Source organism: Schistocerca cancellata, chromosome 8, assembly GCF_023864275.1.
Source record: "Schistocerca cancellata isolate TAMUIC-IGC-003103 chromosome 8, iqSchCanc2.1, whole genome shotgun sequence".
NCBI lineage: Eukaryota > Metazoa > Arthropoda > Insecta > Orthoptera > Acrididae > Schistocerca > Schistocerca cancellata.
Window position 1 is genome coordinate 163023393 of NC_064633.1, and position 19113 is coordinate 163042505.

Here is a 19113-nt window from a genome sequence, read left to right on the forward strand (position 1 = left end):
GTAGGTGGTATGCAACTCAGGTGAGAGGAAGGAAGTCATTATTGTGTTAAACTGCTCCCACTCCCCCCCCCCCCCCTTTTCATTAATTTATCAGGAGCTTCGTGACACTCTTTCTCCTCATGTCTGGAATTCCCAAAGAATTTTTTTTATTTCAGTGTTTGAGTAGCCAGCCTGGTTATTTTGATTTAATTATACACCATGCAGCATTGTGCAGTCAGACTGTAACTATGTCACTGACTTGCACTAATTATACAACCAACTTCCCTTTACCCTCACAATATGATCTACCTCCTGTGTCCCTACGAAAAATGTTAAATATTTAACTTACAATAGCAAAGTTGTTCAAAATAGGCATAACAACTGCAGACATATTCTTTTTGTCATATATTATGAGAACTTCAAGCAAAGATCAAATTTACTGCAGAGTCAGCGATATAGTTTGTCTCCTCTCCATTGTTTATCAGTTGTAAACATATTTTCCTTCATTTCTTTTCATATTATATAATCACTATAAAGTATCTCTTTTCTATCTATCAACGGTGTTGGAAAAGACAGATTGCTCCTTGCTGTGAAGATGACATGTTAAGTTGCTGGCAATCACAGTTAAGACACTTACTTATAAACATTTGGCCACACTCTTCGTCAGGAAAAGAAAGAGAAGTGCGCATCATTCGTTAACACAAACAAGTACACATGACTGCCAGCTCCAGCAGCTCAGACCAAAATGCTATCTATTGCTTGTATCAATTAATTATTTTTCAGTTTTTATCTCTATTACCAAATAATTTGACAGCTTATACCCATCTAGATCGGTATAGCGCGCGCGCGCGCACACACACACACACACACACACACACACACACACACACACACACACACACACCTCTGAACTATTCAAAGAAGAACAGGTATGCATCCAAGTGACAATCTCGACAACCTCCTGCAATTCAGCAGGTTGCCATTCTGCCATTTTCAAGGCAAAACTGCAGCAAATACACACTGCTGGTGTGAATTTTAAACTTCGTTTTGCAGTGGTGTCACTCTCATTCTGTGTGTGTGTGTGTGTGTGTGTGTGTGTGTGTGTGTGTGTGTGTGTGTGTGTGTGTGTTCTCTTAATGTTGTCGGTAATGTTCCTCAAAAAAAACTTTGCATTTCCTTCAGGGGTTCCCATTAAGTTCCCAAAACATCTCCGTAATACTTGCAGGCTGTTCAAACCCACCAGTAACAAATCTAGCAGCCCACCTTTAATTGCTTCAATATCCTCCTCCATTCCAACCTGGCACAGATACTAAACACTCAAGCAGTAAGAATACATCACTCTAGCATCCTATATGTGGTTTCCTTTACAGATGATCCACACTTTCCTAAAATGCCCCCAATAAATCAGTCAATCATTCGTGTTCCTTATCACAATCCTCACTTTCTTGGTCCATTTCATATCTCTTCACAACATTATGCCCAGATATTTAAATGACATGACTGTGTCGAGCAGGGCACTATAGTTCAATTCTTTTATCTTGGCAGCTCGCGCATGCCCGCCCAGACGCGGGAGGTTGCTGCGTTGCCAGTTGCACACGACGCACGCGCCAATAGAAGCAGCGCCATAATATAGCATAGTTCGCAAGCTTACGTTTAGGGGGGAGCGCGCAGTCCATGAAGTAAAGCCACCACGGCCGCATTAGCCCTTTCGCTGCTACAAAGACGTGCTCCCTGCATTCCGCGCTGTGCGCGATTTTGTCACTGCACTGCTCGCCTGTGCAGACACATCGTGTTCCAACTAATTTGACACTCTTATCAATAGAGTCCACAAAAACTATTTGGCCCAAAAATTAGATTTTTACACATCTTCTTGACTGATACCTTCCCCCCATAAATGACTTAATGTTGTTTCGATGTTCAATACAGTTATTATGCAGCATTAAATATAGTAAACCATTGCACGAAATTTTGATGAGTTTGAAGAGGTAAAAGTCCATAGAGTATACTTTCCGTATGGTTGATTTTAGTTGCCACAATGTTGAGAATGAAATGTGGACAAGATACCTAAATTTAATATAAAATTTACTGTATAGCTATAGCTCATTTAAGTAAGACATAGGTGTCTTATGTAATATTGAGAAATATTCCGTCTTTCGTGACTGTAACAAAAGTTTTATTTACACTGAGCATGTTTGGCTTTATTTTTCCACTTCAATCAATCAAAAGGAAGTAGACAAAATACATTACCGTATTTACTCGAATCTAAGCCGCACTCAAATCTAAGCCGCACGTGAAAAATGAGACTCGAAATAAAGGAAAAAAAATTTCCCGAATCTAAGCCGCACCTGTAATTTTAGACTCTAAATTCAAGGGGAGAGAAAAGTTTTAGGCCGCACCTCCAAATCGAAACAAAGTTGGTCCATTGTAATATGAGACACAATTTAGGTCGAATGAATGACGATACAGCTACAGTAGTTTGGTTCGAGTCGTAAGCATAGCAGTTAAGCTTTACCAGGTAGCCATTGCTATGCGTCAGGCGCTCCGTCCGTATTTATTGGGGTACCCTTCCTTTTTCACGTGCTTCGTCTGGTTTGAATCGATTGTTTAGTTTGCTTCGATCTGATAATTGCCGTTTTCTTTGTTATAGGTGTTTACATCACTCTTAAGCTGAAAATGCATTACTATACTGTGTCATGCATTGTTTGTCGCATTCTGATAGTGCGTGTTTACGACCTGTCGCGGCTCGCGGCATGGCTTGCTTTTGTGCGTGCTACCGCCGCTTACAAAAAAACAGGAGAGAGAGAGGAATCATCACATTAGCGAAACAATGGCAAGAGACTGCTATTTGTTGTTACTTACACTGCTGCTTTCTTTGATAATGATCAACAAGAACCAAATAATAGACTGCGTATGACAGAACATGTTCTGAATGAGAGTTAGGTGAAAATTTTTCTCCGTTTGAAAATCTTTGCGGCCGCTTCTTTAGTACATCAAATTCTGCACAGAAATTAGTCATCTTAGGTTTAAAAATCTAGTCAGTTGCCGTGCTTCATTTCTGACTGTATCACTATTAGGCATAAGAATAATACGAATATAAAGATGGCACAATACGTATATCTTCCGCGTTTGCTGTTGTCTCACTCTAGTTTCGTATTTATTAGGCAGACAGGATTTAAATGAGATAGCAGCAAACATGAAAAATACGTGGCAAAATGTTTATATTCGTATTATTCTTATGGTGAAGAGAATACTGCATGTGATTTACATTTCATCAGGTTCCTATTAGGAACCATCTCTTCTCACAGTTAGGAAAAAATTGAGAACATAGAGTTGGCCATATTGACAAATATCCCAGTCTTGCCAGTCGGATTTTCGCAGTACATTGAAATTCTGCTACATTCGAAGATGAACAATACGGAATTTGTATTTACTTCGTTGGATAATGTATGAAAATGCAGCGGTCGAAACTCGGGGCGGAGGAAAAAAAGCTCGTCTTGCACCCTCCTTTTTTTTTACTGGCTCAGAGGTTTTGGCGCCAGTATTTATCTTTGTGCCTACAAAGCTTGCCTATGTAGCGCTACATATATTCGACGGCAGAAGTTAGTTATGGCGGCACCTACCAACATTTTTCAGAACCTCCGCTTGCTTTGCACTCGATTCTAAGCCGCAGCCGGTTTTTTGGATTACAAAAAATTACCTATGTCGTACTTAAATTAAATGAGATATTGTTATACAGTAAATTTTATATGAAATTTTGGTATCTTGTCCACATTTCATTCTCAACATTGTGGCAACTAAAATCGACCATACGGAAAGTATACGCTATGGACTTCTACCTCTGCAAACTCTTCAAAATTTCGTGCAGTGGTTTACTACATTTAATGCTGCATAATAAGTGCGTTGAACATCGAAACAAAATTAAGTCATTTATGGGGGGAAGGTATCAGTCAAGAAGACGTGTAAAAATCAAATTTTTGGGCCAAATAGTTTTTGTGAAATCGAATGATAAGTGTGTCAAAGCAGTGGGAACACCATATGTCTGCACAGGCGAGCAGCGCAGTGATGACAAAATCGCGCACAGTGCGGATTGCGGCGAGCACGCGTCTGCAGCAGCGAAAGGGTTAATGAAGAGACAAAGCACTAGAAATTTCAAAAAATTGCATTCAAACGAATATAATTCGTGAAGTAAGGCACTTCGATATTGTTTTTAAATAATGAAAATATTAAACACCGCACAAGATTTGAACTCGTAACCTTTCGCGTAGCAGCCCAACACCTTAACCGTTACGCTAACGCACCTCGTGTGGCTACATAACGCCATGAGGACTATAACACGTCACGCAAAATACTGACAAACACTGTTGGTATGACTATGAATTGCTCACGCTTCGTCGAAGTACAATAGGAAATAAACAATTACCTCTGTTCTTTATTGCGAAAAAGCGGTTCGTGAGAGTGATACAAACACCTTTCCTTGCTAGCGCCTGAATTAGGAGTCTTATTGATGTTTGGTTTAATTAATTAATAGAATATGAAGCAATTGGTATAAAGAATGCTTTTTCCAAACTTTCTATAAAAGAGTGTCTGCTATCAAGACATTGCTTTTGTTCTATTACATTATTTATGACTGAACGTTTCTAAAACTGAAGACACTCGTCCATGCTCTGCACTGCAGTCGAGATGTGGCAGCGTCGTTCTCTGTTCATTGGCTGACTGTGTTTTGTGACATCAGATGTGCAGAACGAACCTAAACTCGGCCGCCAACATAAATGAAGCGCACTTTAGTAATGCTGTATGTGAACATTATGGTCTTGTTTTTCCTACTCATCCGCATTAATTTGCACTTTTCCACATGTAGAGTGAGCTGTCATTCATCATACCAGCTAGAAATTTTGTCTAAGTCATCTTGTATTTTCCTACAGTCACACGACGACACCTTACTGTGCACCACATCATTAGCAAAGAACCGCTGTTTGCTGCCCACCCTGTTTGCCAAAATCATTCATGTATATAGAGAACAGCGATCCTATCACACTTACTTAGCCACTCCTGATGGTACCCTTGTCTCTGATGAACATACGCCATCTAGGACAACGTACTGTGTTCTATAACTTACGAAGTTTTAGAGCCACTCTCACATTTGTGAACCTATTCCATATGCTTCCACCTACCTTAACAGCTTGTAATGGGGCACTGTGTCGAACGCTTTCCGGAAATCTTGAAATATGGAATCCACCTGTTGCCCTTCATCCGTAGTTCACAGTATATCATTTGGGAAAAGGGCAAGCTGAGTTTTGCATGAATGATGCTTTCTAAAACAATGTTGGTTAATGGACAAAAGCTTCTTGGTCTCAAGAAAAGTGTTATATTTGAACTGAGAATATGTTAAACTGTCCTGCAGCAAACTGATGTTAGGGATATTGGTCTGTAATTTTGTGGGTCCATTCTTTTGTCCTTCTTATACGCGGAAGTTGTGTGCACTTTTTTCTAGTCACTTAGAACTTTGTGCTGGACTAGAGGTTCATGATAATTGCATGCTAAGTAAGGGGCCAATGCCTTAGAGTACCCTTTAAAAAACTGAATTTGGGATTCCATCTGGAACTGGTGAGTCATCTGTTTTTAAGTCCTCCAGTTGTTTCTCTATGTCAGCAATGCTTATTACTATGTCGTCCATATGAGAGTCTGTCTGATGGTCGAACAACAGTATGTTTGTACGATTCTCCTGCATCAATTTCTTGAGCACAAAATATAAAGCTTGGGCTTTCATTTTGCTATCTTCACTGCACCAGACTGGTCAACAAGCGACTGGATGAAAGCATTAGCCCCACATAGTGATTTTACATAGGACCAGAATTTTCTCCGGTTCCCTGCCAGATCTTTTTCTAAGGTAAGATAGTGGTAGTAATTACATGCTTAGTGCATAAATCTTTTCAGATGTGCACACACATCTATTAACCTTTGCTTGTCGTCACTTGTGGGTTCTCTTTTGAATCGAATTTAGATATTAAACCATGGTGGGTCTTCTCTGCCCTTAATGCACTTACTAGGTGCACAATTCTTCAAACCGTAATTTACAGCACATAATTTTTCAAACCATAATTTACAATCTGCTTAAACTTTGTCCATAATTCCTCTTCAGCCGCCTTACTGGAACTAAGTGATGTCAATCCATTGTGCAAGTGAGATGTTAACAACTGCTTACCTGCCCTTTCTAGCAGAAACACTCTCCTAGCCTTCTTAACTGATTTACAAACTTTTGTAACCATAGTTGTTATAATGACATAATGATCACTGACATTGCCAGTAAGGTCAGGCCTGTTTGTAGCTATGAGGCCGAAGATATTTCCATTACATTTGGGCTGCCGAACGAGCTGGTAAGGAAACATTTTCAGAAAACATGTCGAAAAGTACTTTGCATGACTGTCTATCTGTATCCCCCTGCAATGAATCCATGGACTTCCCAGTCCATACTGGTTAAAGTTGCCTCCAACTAGTATTACATGATCTGGATATTTCCTCACTACTGACAATAGACATTCTTTGAGTGACTCTAGAACTGTAACAGCAGAATTTGATGGCTGATAAAAACATCAAAAAATTCACTTGATTTCACCTAAATATGGTATATGTGACCAGACAGCTTCACAGTTGCACTCAAACCTTGACTTCAGTAGAGACAATATGTTTGCTAACTACAATGAACGCTCCCCTTCCTATGGCCTCTTATCTGTCTTTCCAATATACATTCCATGACTCGCTAAATATTTTGGAGCTTTCCACAACGGGTTTTAGCCAGCTCTCTGTCCTGAGAAAATTTGAGAGCAAGAACTTTCCTGGAGGGCAGTAAATCAAGCATTGTTACGAATAGCTTGGCAATTCACTGATAAAATTTTGACAGCCAAAGTGTCTTTACTCTGAACAAGGTCAGAAATCAGTTGCTGCGTATCGACGGGTGAGTGTTCATCAGAGTACCTTGAGCTATTGCCTAGCCTAAAAATTTTCATGAGCATTCCACAAGTACTCTGCTACCCAAGTAGTTGCTTCCTTTGCATGGTGCACAGCTGTTGTAATAAGGGGAATCCTACAAACCCCATAACAATAATGCAGCTCAAGAAATCTGCAACAAAGACCATCACAGTGTCAACAGATCCTTTGGTAGAGACCCTCCACTCAGCTCTAAACCAAAGGACCCCAATCTATTATGAGAACTATGCAGCAAATTGCAAGCTCTGCTTGCAACCCACTTGTGAGTCCAGCAGACTTGACCGCTTCTGCCAGCCACCTGTATGAACAAAGGAAGGATGGCCTCAGAAGCCATGTGACAGGCGTCGTTGGTGCCAATGTGAGCCACACATTGCAGATGACTGCACCCTGCCTGCTTGATAGCTGCAGGCAAGGCTACCTCCAAATATCAGAGGAGACCCTCCAGCCCCCGGCATTACCTCTGTCCCTCTGCCTTTTGTCAAGGGAGAGAGCAAGATCCCATGCAGAATTTAGCAAAAACCTCTATCTCTATTTACAATGTTACTTCCTTATTTAATCTCAACTGCTTCCATACTGACTCCTTCATCTGCCTCGAGATGACTGGGTGTTTGCGTTGTCCCATCATTTCATCATCATTCATGAAAGTGGTGAGATTAGACTGAGCAAAGGTTGGAAATTAGTACAGGTTAAGTGCGACTGTGAAGCTGTATGGTCACATATAACATATTTAGGTGAAACAAGCGCGCATTTGAGTGCCCCTCAAACAGTTCATCATAATCATCATCCATACTGACTGTATCCTAATAGCTGGAAGTGCATGCCACAGTCTCCATATTATATTCCATAGGCTTACTGGTGCCAGGACAGTGTTCTGCAATAACCAATTTGCTCGGCTGTTGTAAGCGTATGTGACGCTTATGCTCAGTACACTGGTACTCCATAGTTATCAAAGTCTGACCAGTATATGACTTAGCACAACTGCAGGGTATATGCTACACACCCACCTTATGCAAACCAAGATAATCCTTGATGTAACCTAAAAGGACCCTAATCTTAGATGGTCAGAAAACACATTTCAAGTCATATTTCTGCAAGATAAGAAAAATCTTGTAGGAGATGCTCCCTGTGTAAGGCAGAAGGGACATAGCATAGTGCCAACTTGGTTTCATCATCACTAACCCGGTGCACACTCAGTTCATAGAGCAACACACATCTACTGTGCCCTTCAGTTTCCATTCTGATGGAAGGGGACTCATGAGTTAACTCAGCTGACTAGTATGAAATAACTTGGGTCTTGTGATCCGAGGTACAACATACCCCTTCACGTTGAGCTAGATAGTGACAACTATGAGCCTATAGATAAAGTCAGCGTGAGATGACTTTCCATTAGCAGTATGTACCATTGTACCCTCAGAATTTCTCCCAACCAACACATCAAGGAAGGGGAGGCAACCATCATTTCCCACGTCCATCATGAAATAAATATTCAGGTGGTTGAATTCAAATTCTCACTGCTACGAAGACAAACAACAAAAATATCCATAAGCAAGGCTTCGGTGGCCATTGTCACAATCAATAAAATTTTTCTGGTTTGTGACCGCATTATCGGTATGTAAAACTACCAATGTTTCACTGTTGCAAGTGACCTCCTTCAGGGTGTTTTTGTTTACTACTGAATGAGAAAACTTTGTTTCTGATACACCTGCAGACATGGCAGTTATCTAATTCTCAAAGGCTGTTAAGGATGCACGAGAGAGATGTTAGAAGTTCTTTTTTGGTATTTTTATTATTTCTTTCCATTGGTGAAAACCCAATGTTTTGATTGGTGTTTGCATTACTTCTTGTGATTGGTGGAAATCGGCGAATTGAAAACTAAGCGGCAGTTGTGAAGTGGCGTTGTTTTCCTGCTTTGTAGTGCTGGCTGAGGTGCGCCAATACTCTACGTACCTGTGGCTGGTGTGGTCTCCTGCAAGTGTATTGCTCCATGTGAGCTGTCATCCTGTAATAATGATATTGCTCCTCCTGAAAGTAAGAGGCTGTTCCATCAGTATGCCAGCTTCACCAAAATCAGTCTGTTTGCCGTGCTCATCCTGCTGTTCTGCCACCACCGACTTGTGTTGTCTTAGTCGGATTGTCTTAGTCGGATATATCTTTCATGTTCAGATATCCATGTGCTGATGGGTCGTCGTGTCTTGCCTACATACACTAATCCACATTCGCACCTGATTTTTTAAAACTCCAGCATGTAGTTTGTCAACTGCATCTTTCGTTGTGCAAAGAACATCTTTTTGTCCTGCTGCTGCTTTGGAAAATTGACTTGATGCCTGCGCAGCAGAGAATTTGCCCCCACTGTTCAGTGACACCTTGAACATACAATGATTGAGCGATTTTTTGTGCTTCCTTCTGCTCTCCTCTATTGCCTTCATTCTTTGTCACCCTAGTTGTATCTATTAGTTTCTTCCCATAACCATTAACACCAAAAAATGGACTTTGTTTTGTAATTCGCCCTTTAGATGTTCCTCATCACTGATCCTGTGAGCCCTCTGGGTTAAAACGTGCAGCGCGGATTTCATCTGCGTAGGGTGGTGGTGAAAGGAGGCATATAGGTACCTGCCAGTACTGGTTGGCTTCCTATATACTGCATGACCCAGTTTAAAAGATGCAATTGACAAACTACATACTGCCGGAGTTTACAAAATCAGGTGTGAATGTGGATTAGTGTATGTAGGTGAGACGGAATGACCCATCAGCACACTGATATCTGAACATGAAAGATATTTCCAACTAAGACAATACACCAAGTCAGTGGTGAAAGAACAGCAGGATCAGTGCAATAAACAGATTGATTTTGGTGAAGCTTTCGTACTGACGAGACAGCCTCTTACTGTCAGGAGGAAGTTTATAGAGAAGCAATAGAAATAGCCAAGCAACCCACCAACATGAATACAGTAGACTGGTATTAACTTAAGACCTCTTGGTTGCCAGCAATAACATCATCATAGGACAACAGCTTAAGTGAAGCCATACACACAGATACATAGGAGAGCGCAGCAGCCACAGTACATGGAGTACTGGTGCATCTCAGCCGGAGCTAGAAAGCTGGAAAACTAATGCCACATCACAACTGCTGCCTGGTTTTCCATTTGCTGATTTCCACCCATCACAAGCAGTAATGCAAACACCAAACAAAAAGTCAGGTTTCCACCAATGAAAAGAAATAATAAAAGTACCAATAAAGAACTTATAACAGAAAACACCAATAAAGAACTTCCAACATTGCTGTCATTCATCCTTAACAGCATGTCAGAATTAGATAACAGCCGCATCTACAGGTATATAAGAAACAGTGTTCTCATTCAGCAGTAAACAAAAACACCTTGAAGGAGGTCACTTGCAACAGTGCAACATCGGTAGTTTTAGATATTGACAATGCGGTCAGAAAACCAGAAAAAATTTTATTGAACAAAAGTATCATCTGCCTATCTGAAAAAAACGTGCAGGTTTCAAAGCAGCATACTCGGAGGCATGTTCCTCGAAGTGTTCAGAAAGAAATTTGCCATAATAGATGACAGTCAGTTTCCCATTGGAACTCCATCTGTCTGCTCATAATATTAGGCATTGAATAAAAAGATAGATGGAAGTCAACACATTATGAAATAGATTCGTTAACTCAACACCAAACCTAACTGCAGTTAACCACAACAAACTGAACAGAGGAACATGAGTGGAGAGAGAGAGAGGGGGGGGGGGGGAGAGAGAGAGAGAGAGAGAGAGAGAGAGAGAGAGAGAGAGAGAGAGAGAGAGAGAGGAGGGGGGGGAGGGGGAGAGAGGAGGGGGGGAGGGGGAGAGAGAGGGGGTGGGGGGGAGAGGGGGGGTGGGGGGGGGGGAGAGACTCTAATAAACCCGAAAAATATGCTGAGTTTTTAATGTGATGCTCACAATGATCAGCTAGTGAGATCAACAGAGTTGCAAGATGTTATGCTACACAATATGTCAGGGCACAGATGTTACGAACAATCAGATGAAGAGGAACACCTTCTTTGTGGCTCATTGAAGCTCAGAAAACTGGGCAACAGCACAGTAAGTATTAAGACTATTGATAGACCCTTTTGACAAGGAATTTTTTTTTTTTTTCAGGAGGCTGTTAGTCTTTCTCTCAACACTTTTTGGTAGGTCAGTACCAATCCTAAATCAGATATGCAATCCAATGCTGAATCAGATAGTAAACACTGCACTCAGGTTTTAAATTCACTTGCACAGCACTTAGTGTGCAGTGTCATCTGTCTGCATTCCCATGAGTTATTCACACGTTGCGTTCCCTTGGAGAAACTTGGGTCTCCCGTCTCTTATGTCTTATTCTCTGATGTAGCCGACAGACAAATCTTAATAGCTTTGCCTTTTCTTTTCTGTATGTTATTTTAAGAGATTTTTCATATCTTTGGGAAAGGGAAAGCGAAGGAACTAATATGAGATGCTTTGGGACTTTATGCGGAATCAGTGGTCACGAGTGAAAATTTGTGAAGGACTGGGACCCAAACTGGGGATGTCCTACTTAATAGGCAATTGCGTTAACCACTGTGCCACTTGGACACGGTGTTTATCACAAATGCGTTGGACTGTCTCCGTGCGCCTCCCTGCCGATTCACACTCCCACCTAGTGCCATCTATCCGTAGTCTCCATCCATGTCCTTGCTAACTAATTTTAGATTCCCACTGGAGGTCGAATGTAAATGTGCATCTGCACTGGAGGTTGTGGATTCATGACCTATTGAGGCGAATCAACTATAAGAATGCACAGTGCATGTCCTTTCAGACATATCCGAAAAAACAGACTCAACACATTCATATAATTCACGGAAAATTTTATTTTAGCTCAATAATAGAGTTGGGATCACCTTTATAAGTTTTCACTAATCAGAGTTTTATTTAAGGTTTGGTTTCTTACAGCAGATAATCTGCAGCTGTATACAAGTGCCAACACAGCCAATTGCCAAACAACAAAGGTACTGAAATCTTAAAAAGATACAATGAAGAACCCTTCAAGGTAGAGATGGGCAAAGTCATTCATCCTTGGGAACTAGTTGACTGGTGATCGCCGTTTTTTGGGAACTGTTCATTTTTACTTGTTCACCTTTCATTGTGCTTGGTATATGGTTCTTATGAAAAATTGAAAATTAGTAGCATAGGTGACTGAAGATGGAAGGTGCCAAGAGGGGGCACTTGCCTCCCCCCTGGAGTACAGTGTTTTTATCGTAACAGAATTATCACACACTTGTAATATTCGTGATCCTGCAAAACTTCTTGTTTAGCCACTGTAGCTTTATGTGGCTGATTGCAGTGAAATACTATAAGGTGGCGCACAAAAAACCGGCCCCGAGTCCAGACTGCTTGCCAATTACACACAATTTGTTGACCGCTATGAGCAGAATAGATACCGTATTTACTCGAATCTAAGCCGCACTCGAATCTAAGCCGCACCTGAAAAATGAGACTCGAAATAAAGGAAAAAAAATTTTCCCGAATCTAAGCCGCACCTGAAATTTGAGACTCGAAATTCAAGGGGAGAGAAAAGTTCTAGGCCGCACCTCCAAATCGAAACAAAGTTTGTCCATTGTAATATGAGACACAATTTAGGTCGAATGAATGATACAGCTACAGTAGTTTGGTTCGAGTCTAAGCTTAGCAGTTAAGCTTTACCACGTAGCCATTGCTATGCGTCAGGCGCTCCGTCCATATTTATATGGGTGCCCTTCCTTTTTCACGTGCTTCGTCTGGTTTGAATCGATTGCTTATTTTGCTTTGATCTGATAATTGCCGTTTTCTTTGTTATAGGTGTTTGCGTCACTCTTAAGCTGAAAATGCATTACTGCACTGTGTCATGCATTGTTTGTCGCATTCTGATAGTGCGTGTTTACGGCCTGTCGCGGCTCGCGGCACGGCTTGCTTTTGTGCGCGCTACCGCCGCGTACAATTAAAAAAAAAAAGAGGAATCGTCTCATTAGCGAAACAATGGCAAGAGACCGCTATTTGTTGTTACTTACACTGCTGCTTTCTTTGATAATGATCAACAAGAATCAAATAATAGACTGCGTATGATAGAACATGTTCTGAACGAAAGTTAGGCGAAAATTTTTCTCCGTTTGAAAATCTTTGCGGTCGCTTCTTTATTACATCAAATTCTGCACAGAAATTAGAGTCATTTTAGATTTAAAAATCTAGTCACTTGCCGTGCTTCATTTCTGACTGTATCACTATTAGGCATAAGAATAATACGAATATAAACATGACACGATACGTATATTCTTCCGCGTTTGCTGTTGTCTCACTCTAGTTTCGTAGTTTATTAGGCAGACAGGATTTAAATGAGGCAGCAGCAAACACGAAAGAATACATGGCAAAATGTTTATATTCGTATAATTCTTATGGTGAAGAGAATACTGTATATGATTCAAATTTCATCAGGTTCCTATTAGCAACCATCTCTTCTCACAGATATTGACAAACATCCCAAACAGTCTTGCCAGTCAGATTTTCGTAATACACTGAAATTGTGCTACATTCGAAGATGAACAATACGGAATTTGTATTTACTTCATTGGATAATGTATGAAAATGTAGTGGTCGAAACTCGCGGCGGAGAAAAAAAGCTCGTCTTCTCCTTTTTTTTTTTTTAATTTATTTACTGACGCTGAGATTTTGGCGCCAGTATTTATCCTCTACAAAGTATGCCTGCATAGCGCTACATATATTCGGCGGCAGAAGTTAGTTGTGGCGGCATGTACCGACATTTTTCGTAACTTCTGCTTGCTTTGCACTCGATTCTAAGCCGCAGGCGGTTTTTTGGATTACGAAAACCGGAAAAAAAATGTGGCTTAGATTCGAGTAAATACGGTAAGCATGTAATAATTAGGGAATGAAGAAATAAAGAAATAAGCTAACGCAAACAACTTTGAAACAATAGATAATGATTGGTAAGCAACAATGAGCAGTATAGTACTTGGGGCAGATTTTTCGTGCGCCACCCTGTACCACTGAAATAATATTGTAGGAGTTACCATATTCTCTTCACAAAATGTGACACCATACACTTAATTATGAAGAGTGGGCTTCATTTGATTGTTAGTCAGTCTGCCTTCCATAACAATGAACATGCTCTTTTCCCAGACTGAAAATGGCCACTTGTATGTGCCGTGCGGATGTCCTTTGCATGTGTAATAACAAAAAATCATGCCTTTTGACAAGTATTTATTCTGCTGTTTATCGAGATAGTGAAGTAAGGTGATACGCCATTTTGGTACCTGAAAAGGTTTTTGTATTACATACCACATAATTTTATGTAGTTTACGTAGTTATAAACTACATTTTAATTACTGGTCATGGACTCTGAATAGAATATGAAAGAACCAGAAGTTCAGAGTTAAAAAAAGGCTTGAAACAGATCTAGAATGGGCGTGCGAAGCAAACAAATCGAACAACAACAACTCGATACTGAACTAACTATGAGCAGTCGGCAGTGGAACTGCAACGAGTGCCCACGTGAAGAAGGAAGAGTCCGGCTGACCAGGGCAGACAGGAACAGCACCGAGGCTGGAATGAGACCAGCCGATGTGCTGTTGTGGGTATGAGACCGACCGTTTCCCATTCCCGGGAACTGTATGTAGAAAGCCGTGACCGAAGTGAACTATGAAAGACCGTTCCTCGCTCTTTCTGTTCATTTTGGTGAACCATTCCTTTGGACCTGTTTGTTCGAGAACGACCCATCTCTACTTCAAGGCACCATCCCTTTAGGTCTGGTAATTATACAGTTAATGCTAAATTGTGCCTCTTCAGTTGTTGGCAACATGTGCCACTGAAGTTGCATAAATGAATGGTCACTCGTCACTGTTAGTCTGCAAGTAACGATAATACTGCACAAAGCTCACTTTAATGCTTCTGATAAGGTGCAACTGTAAAAATAATTTAGGAAAAGATCTTTGTGAATTTTCGGGTGACACGTGCTGTATGACCAAAGAATAGTTAGTTGTAAAATCTCCAGTGCCTGTTAAACAAACCATCTTTTTATTGAGTCAGTACCTTGCTCAATACAAATCACAAAACCAGTTTCTCATATGCATAAAACAACCACTGAATTACACTAGAGGGTGCCATATAGGATACTTCCCACAAGACACAGAGCAAATCTGAGAGTATACACCTAGGTTCTAAGTCACACACAAAGTTAAGGCTACAAAATTATCGTGATGCCAAATAGATCAAATCTTTCGAACCATCACAAAGCACACTCAAAAAATTAGGTCTGCATCCATTCTGGATCTTCTGATTTTGGTTAATTTTTTCTTTTTCCTTCAGAAATTCAACAATATCTAGACTTGAATAAAAAAAAGTGTTCCAGGCTTGCTTCATGGTTACACCTACATACTTTGCCAACACTCTGCGTTGAATTTCTTCAGAAACTGTTGAAACTGAAGGTGTTACAATGCATGCAACTTCAAGAAATTTAATGTTTGTACCACAGCTTTTATGAAACGCTCCAGGTCTGAAAATTTAGCACAGTATGGTTTTTGATGTACAGAACAATGGATCCTGTAAAAATTGTCTCTCGACCATTGTAATTTTTTGCTCTTTCATCATCAGTTAAATCTTAAAATTTTTTGTGCTTGGTGTTGTAGTAATATCCTATGGAAAATCTGGGATAACCATTGATTACTCAACTTCATATTAAGAATTCTCACCCTTCTCTTCAAATTGGAACTATGATACTCATTCATTTTTGAAGGCTTTTGATGATATTTTACTAGAGTGCCTCTTTTTGTGCAAACAACCACAGAAGCCCTAACTTACTTCCTGTGCCCCAAGCAAATAAAGAAGGTAAACAGCACTGACACAAACATTCTGCCGTGGTGAAGAAAACTGTGCTATTGAGAAATGGCACACTGAATACTGGAAGAAACAGTATCGCATCACACTTAAATGAAATGTCACACTGATTGAGTAGTTCTGAGAAGGACCAAGCAAGCTAGAGATATAATGAATAGCGCCGAGTCAGGCCAAGCCCAGTGCTGCATGCGTGTGGCACATTGTGCATGTGTGAAGTTTACATGATTGTGAAAGACGTTACTGAACCAAGCCACGTTCTTTCATAACTGTAAAAGTAATAGTGAAGATGATTTTGTCACTAACATTCTGTCAAATAAAACAAACTGTGGACAATATATTATTAACTGGAAAGACGAGAATGATAAAGCCGCCTTATGAGACACTGAAAGTAATTCCTTTCTGTATGCAGCGATATGACCGTAGTAATGCCTAGCCAGTAATATTTCAAGTACTTACTGTTAGGACTACGGTGTAGAGAAAAATATTTTTATTGCCAAACATTTAGCATGCTACTATCTTAGTAGTAAATAGATAATTAAAATCATTTCACATTTTCTGTGTAAGGAGCAACAACCTGTGGATAAGGTATGTTCCAGAATAATCAAGCAATGTTTTGACCATTCTTAGTACTTTCACAGTTATAATGACAATATTTTGCACATTCGTCTTTGTTACATATTTCTATTGCTGTTTGTGAACTTTGTTGATCGATCCGTATAACATACAGCCCATTTTTATGTTTAAGTGATTTGACACCTAAGTCAGGAATACATTTCTTGAAATTCCCCCAATACAATAAAAAGTAACTAGGTCCACAGAGATTATTCAAAAATGCTTTGTGTGGAGACTGGAGTAGATATCCAATGCATAGTTGCTACTAAACTTCGATGAACATCCCAATACGAAAAATAAAAATTGCTTTAGTTTCTCAGAATTGAAACTTTTTCCCCAGGGCAGTTTTCATAATTTTCAGGACATAGAATTGTGACTAATCTTCCACTAATTGTGCTGCTCGTAGGACACACACACACACACACACACACACACACACACACACACACACACACCAACTTCACATGCATTACCAAACTGATGGTTCCTTGATGCGTGAGTGTCCTCTCGAAGTATCTTTCTCAAACAGTGGAAACTGTAGGTTGGAATATCAACACTGTAAGGAAAAGATGGATTGCTACTTACCATAAAGATGCCTTGTTAAATGGCAGAGGGGCACAACTAAAAGACACTTAAACATTAGCTTTCAATCACAGCCTTCATCAGAAAAAGAAAAACACACACACACACACACACACACACACACAACTCAAACATACCTGACCGCCGTCTCCAGCAGCTCAGACCAACATTCTGGTGTCATCTTTATGATAAGTAAAAATCTATCTTTTTCCTTGCATTGTTGTATCTTCCCATTTAAACTAATTGGGGCATAAAGCTCTTTTGTCTTCAGTTTGATTCAGTACCTCGCCATTAGTTAACCTGCTCATCTAATAGTCAGCTCTCTTCTGGAGCACTACAAATTTCATGTTCACATTTTTCTTTCCAGTGAAGCTTTTTAGGCTATTGCTAGTCTCTTTGCTCCTGCTGTGATTGCATTCCTTTAGTTTCCTGGTGGTGGTGGTTAAATAATCATTACATATCATTGGCTAGTTCGCCTGTAAATGAGACACCTTATATCAATTCTAAATAGATTGAAAGTTGTGTGTGTGTGTGTGTGTGTGTGTGTGTGTTTTACCTGATTCCACGTCACTTGCTCGCTCTCTCTCTCTCTCTCTCTCTCTCTCTCTCTCTCTTTCTTATTGTTTGGAATATTCTGTGTTTATTTTATTTTAATTTATTTTTTTTAGGTGTATGCTGTGAAGCATGCAGTCCAGCGCCCATTGTCGCTGATTCAGGGACCACCAGGAACTGGCAAGACTGTTACATCAGCAACTATTGTTTACCATCTAGTGAAGCAGAGTGGTGGTTCAGTACTTGTTTGTGCTCCTTCAAACATAGCTGTTGACCAGTTAACTGAGAAGATTCATCAGACGGGCCTGAAAGTTGTTCGTCTCTGTGCAAAATCACGTGAAGCTATTGACTCCCCCGTCTCCTTTCTCGCTTTGCATAAACAGATACGAATTATGGACAGGTATGATAACATTTTTTTCATTTGGGAGTAATTTCAGAATTATTTATAAAAATAACTGTCATAAACATTACTCCTCCATTTATAACTATGCCATGGTACTTACAAGTTACTTACGACATTAACAATCATTGATGTAATGCACATCCTTAAGAAGATGAACTGTAGTTTTGTTTCATTGTAAATGATTTGATTGCTGCTTAATCTCTCATTAGTGAGTTTACTGTTCTTCAGTAGGCTATTGGGTTAGGTAGTTTACGACAATATCCATGTTCATTGTGTTAAGCAAACTGCATACTGATGCTGCAACCTTGGTGACTTTTAGGTGGATTTTACTCTCTATACAACTGAATGCTCATGCCTATGTCTGCTGGACTGGCTCACCAGTACTGTTTCAGGCATTGATCTAAAAATTGCCAAATACTATTAACAATGTTCCTAGCAAAGTTAGTACTATGTGCTTAAATACACAGATACAGTTTCTTGTCGGTAAGTTGGGTGCAGTCATTGTATGCAGCTGTTTTATTTCTTTGCAACAATCTCAAGTAAAAGTCATTAATATGAGGCAAATGGTCAGACAATTTTGTTAGTTGAAGCAAAGAAGAATAACTAAAATCGTGAATTTGTATTTTAACATAAAAATGCTTGCACTCAAATCTCTCTGTAAAATACAGCATTACAGACTCTAAAAGTGCCATGTGGCTTTGGTTTCATAGTAATTTTGTATCTTTCTCTGTCTCTGTGTGCGTGTGCCTCTCGTAGCTTGTATGTGTCCATGCATTTTCATGGAAAGTGGTGATCAAAGAGAGGGCTTCACGGTGGTGTGCTAATAAATATAACAACAGTGCCATTAATGAATGTACGTCATGTGCCATGCTATTTCAGACCTTATTTTTATTGGAAAAATGGAAGAAACACTACTACTTCAAAGCAGTAATTTTGAGGTAAGATGTTGATAAATTCAGTACTCGGAGTGCTGTTGCAGCCATGCATGCAGGCACAGGTAACTTTAAAAAGTGACGCATACATTCTTATTTAACAATAATGAAGTCAGTTAGCAGACTTGAACAACGGTACTATGATAGCACATTTCTTGTCAAATTGTTCAGTTTCTCGTTACTCAGCTTTGG

General features: G+C 40.0%; 1 protein-coding gene across 1 annotated transcript in view; it reads left to right on the forward strand.

Moving 5' to 3' along the window:
• LOC126095758 (regulator of nonsense transcripts 1) overlaps positions 1–19113 on the forward strand; it is a 134248-nt gene that overhangs the window by 80704 nt on the left and 34431 nt on the right. Inside the window, exon 9 of the mRNA XM_049910551.1 lies at positions 17703–17986. Within this exon, the coding sequence (XP_049766508.1) occupies positions 17703–17986 (284 nt within the window). The remainder of the gene's footprint in view (positions 1–17702; positions 17987–19113) is intronic.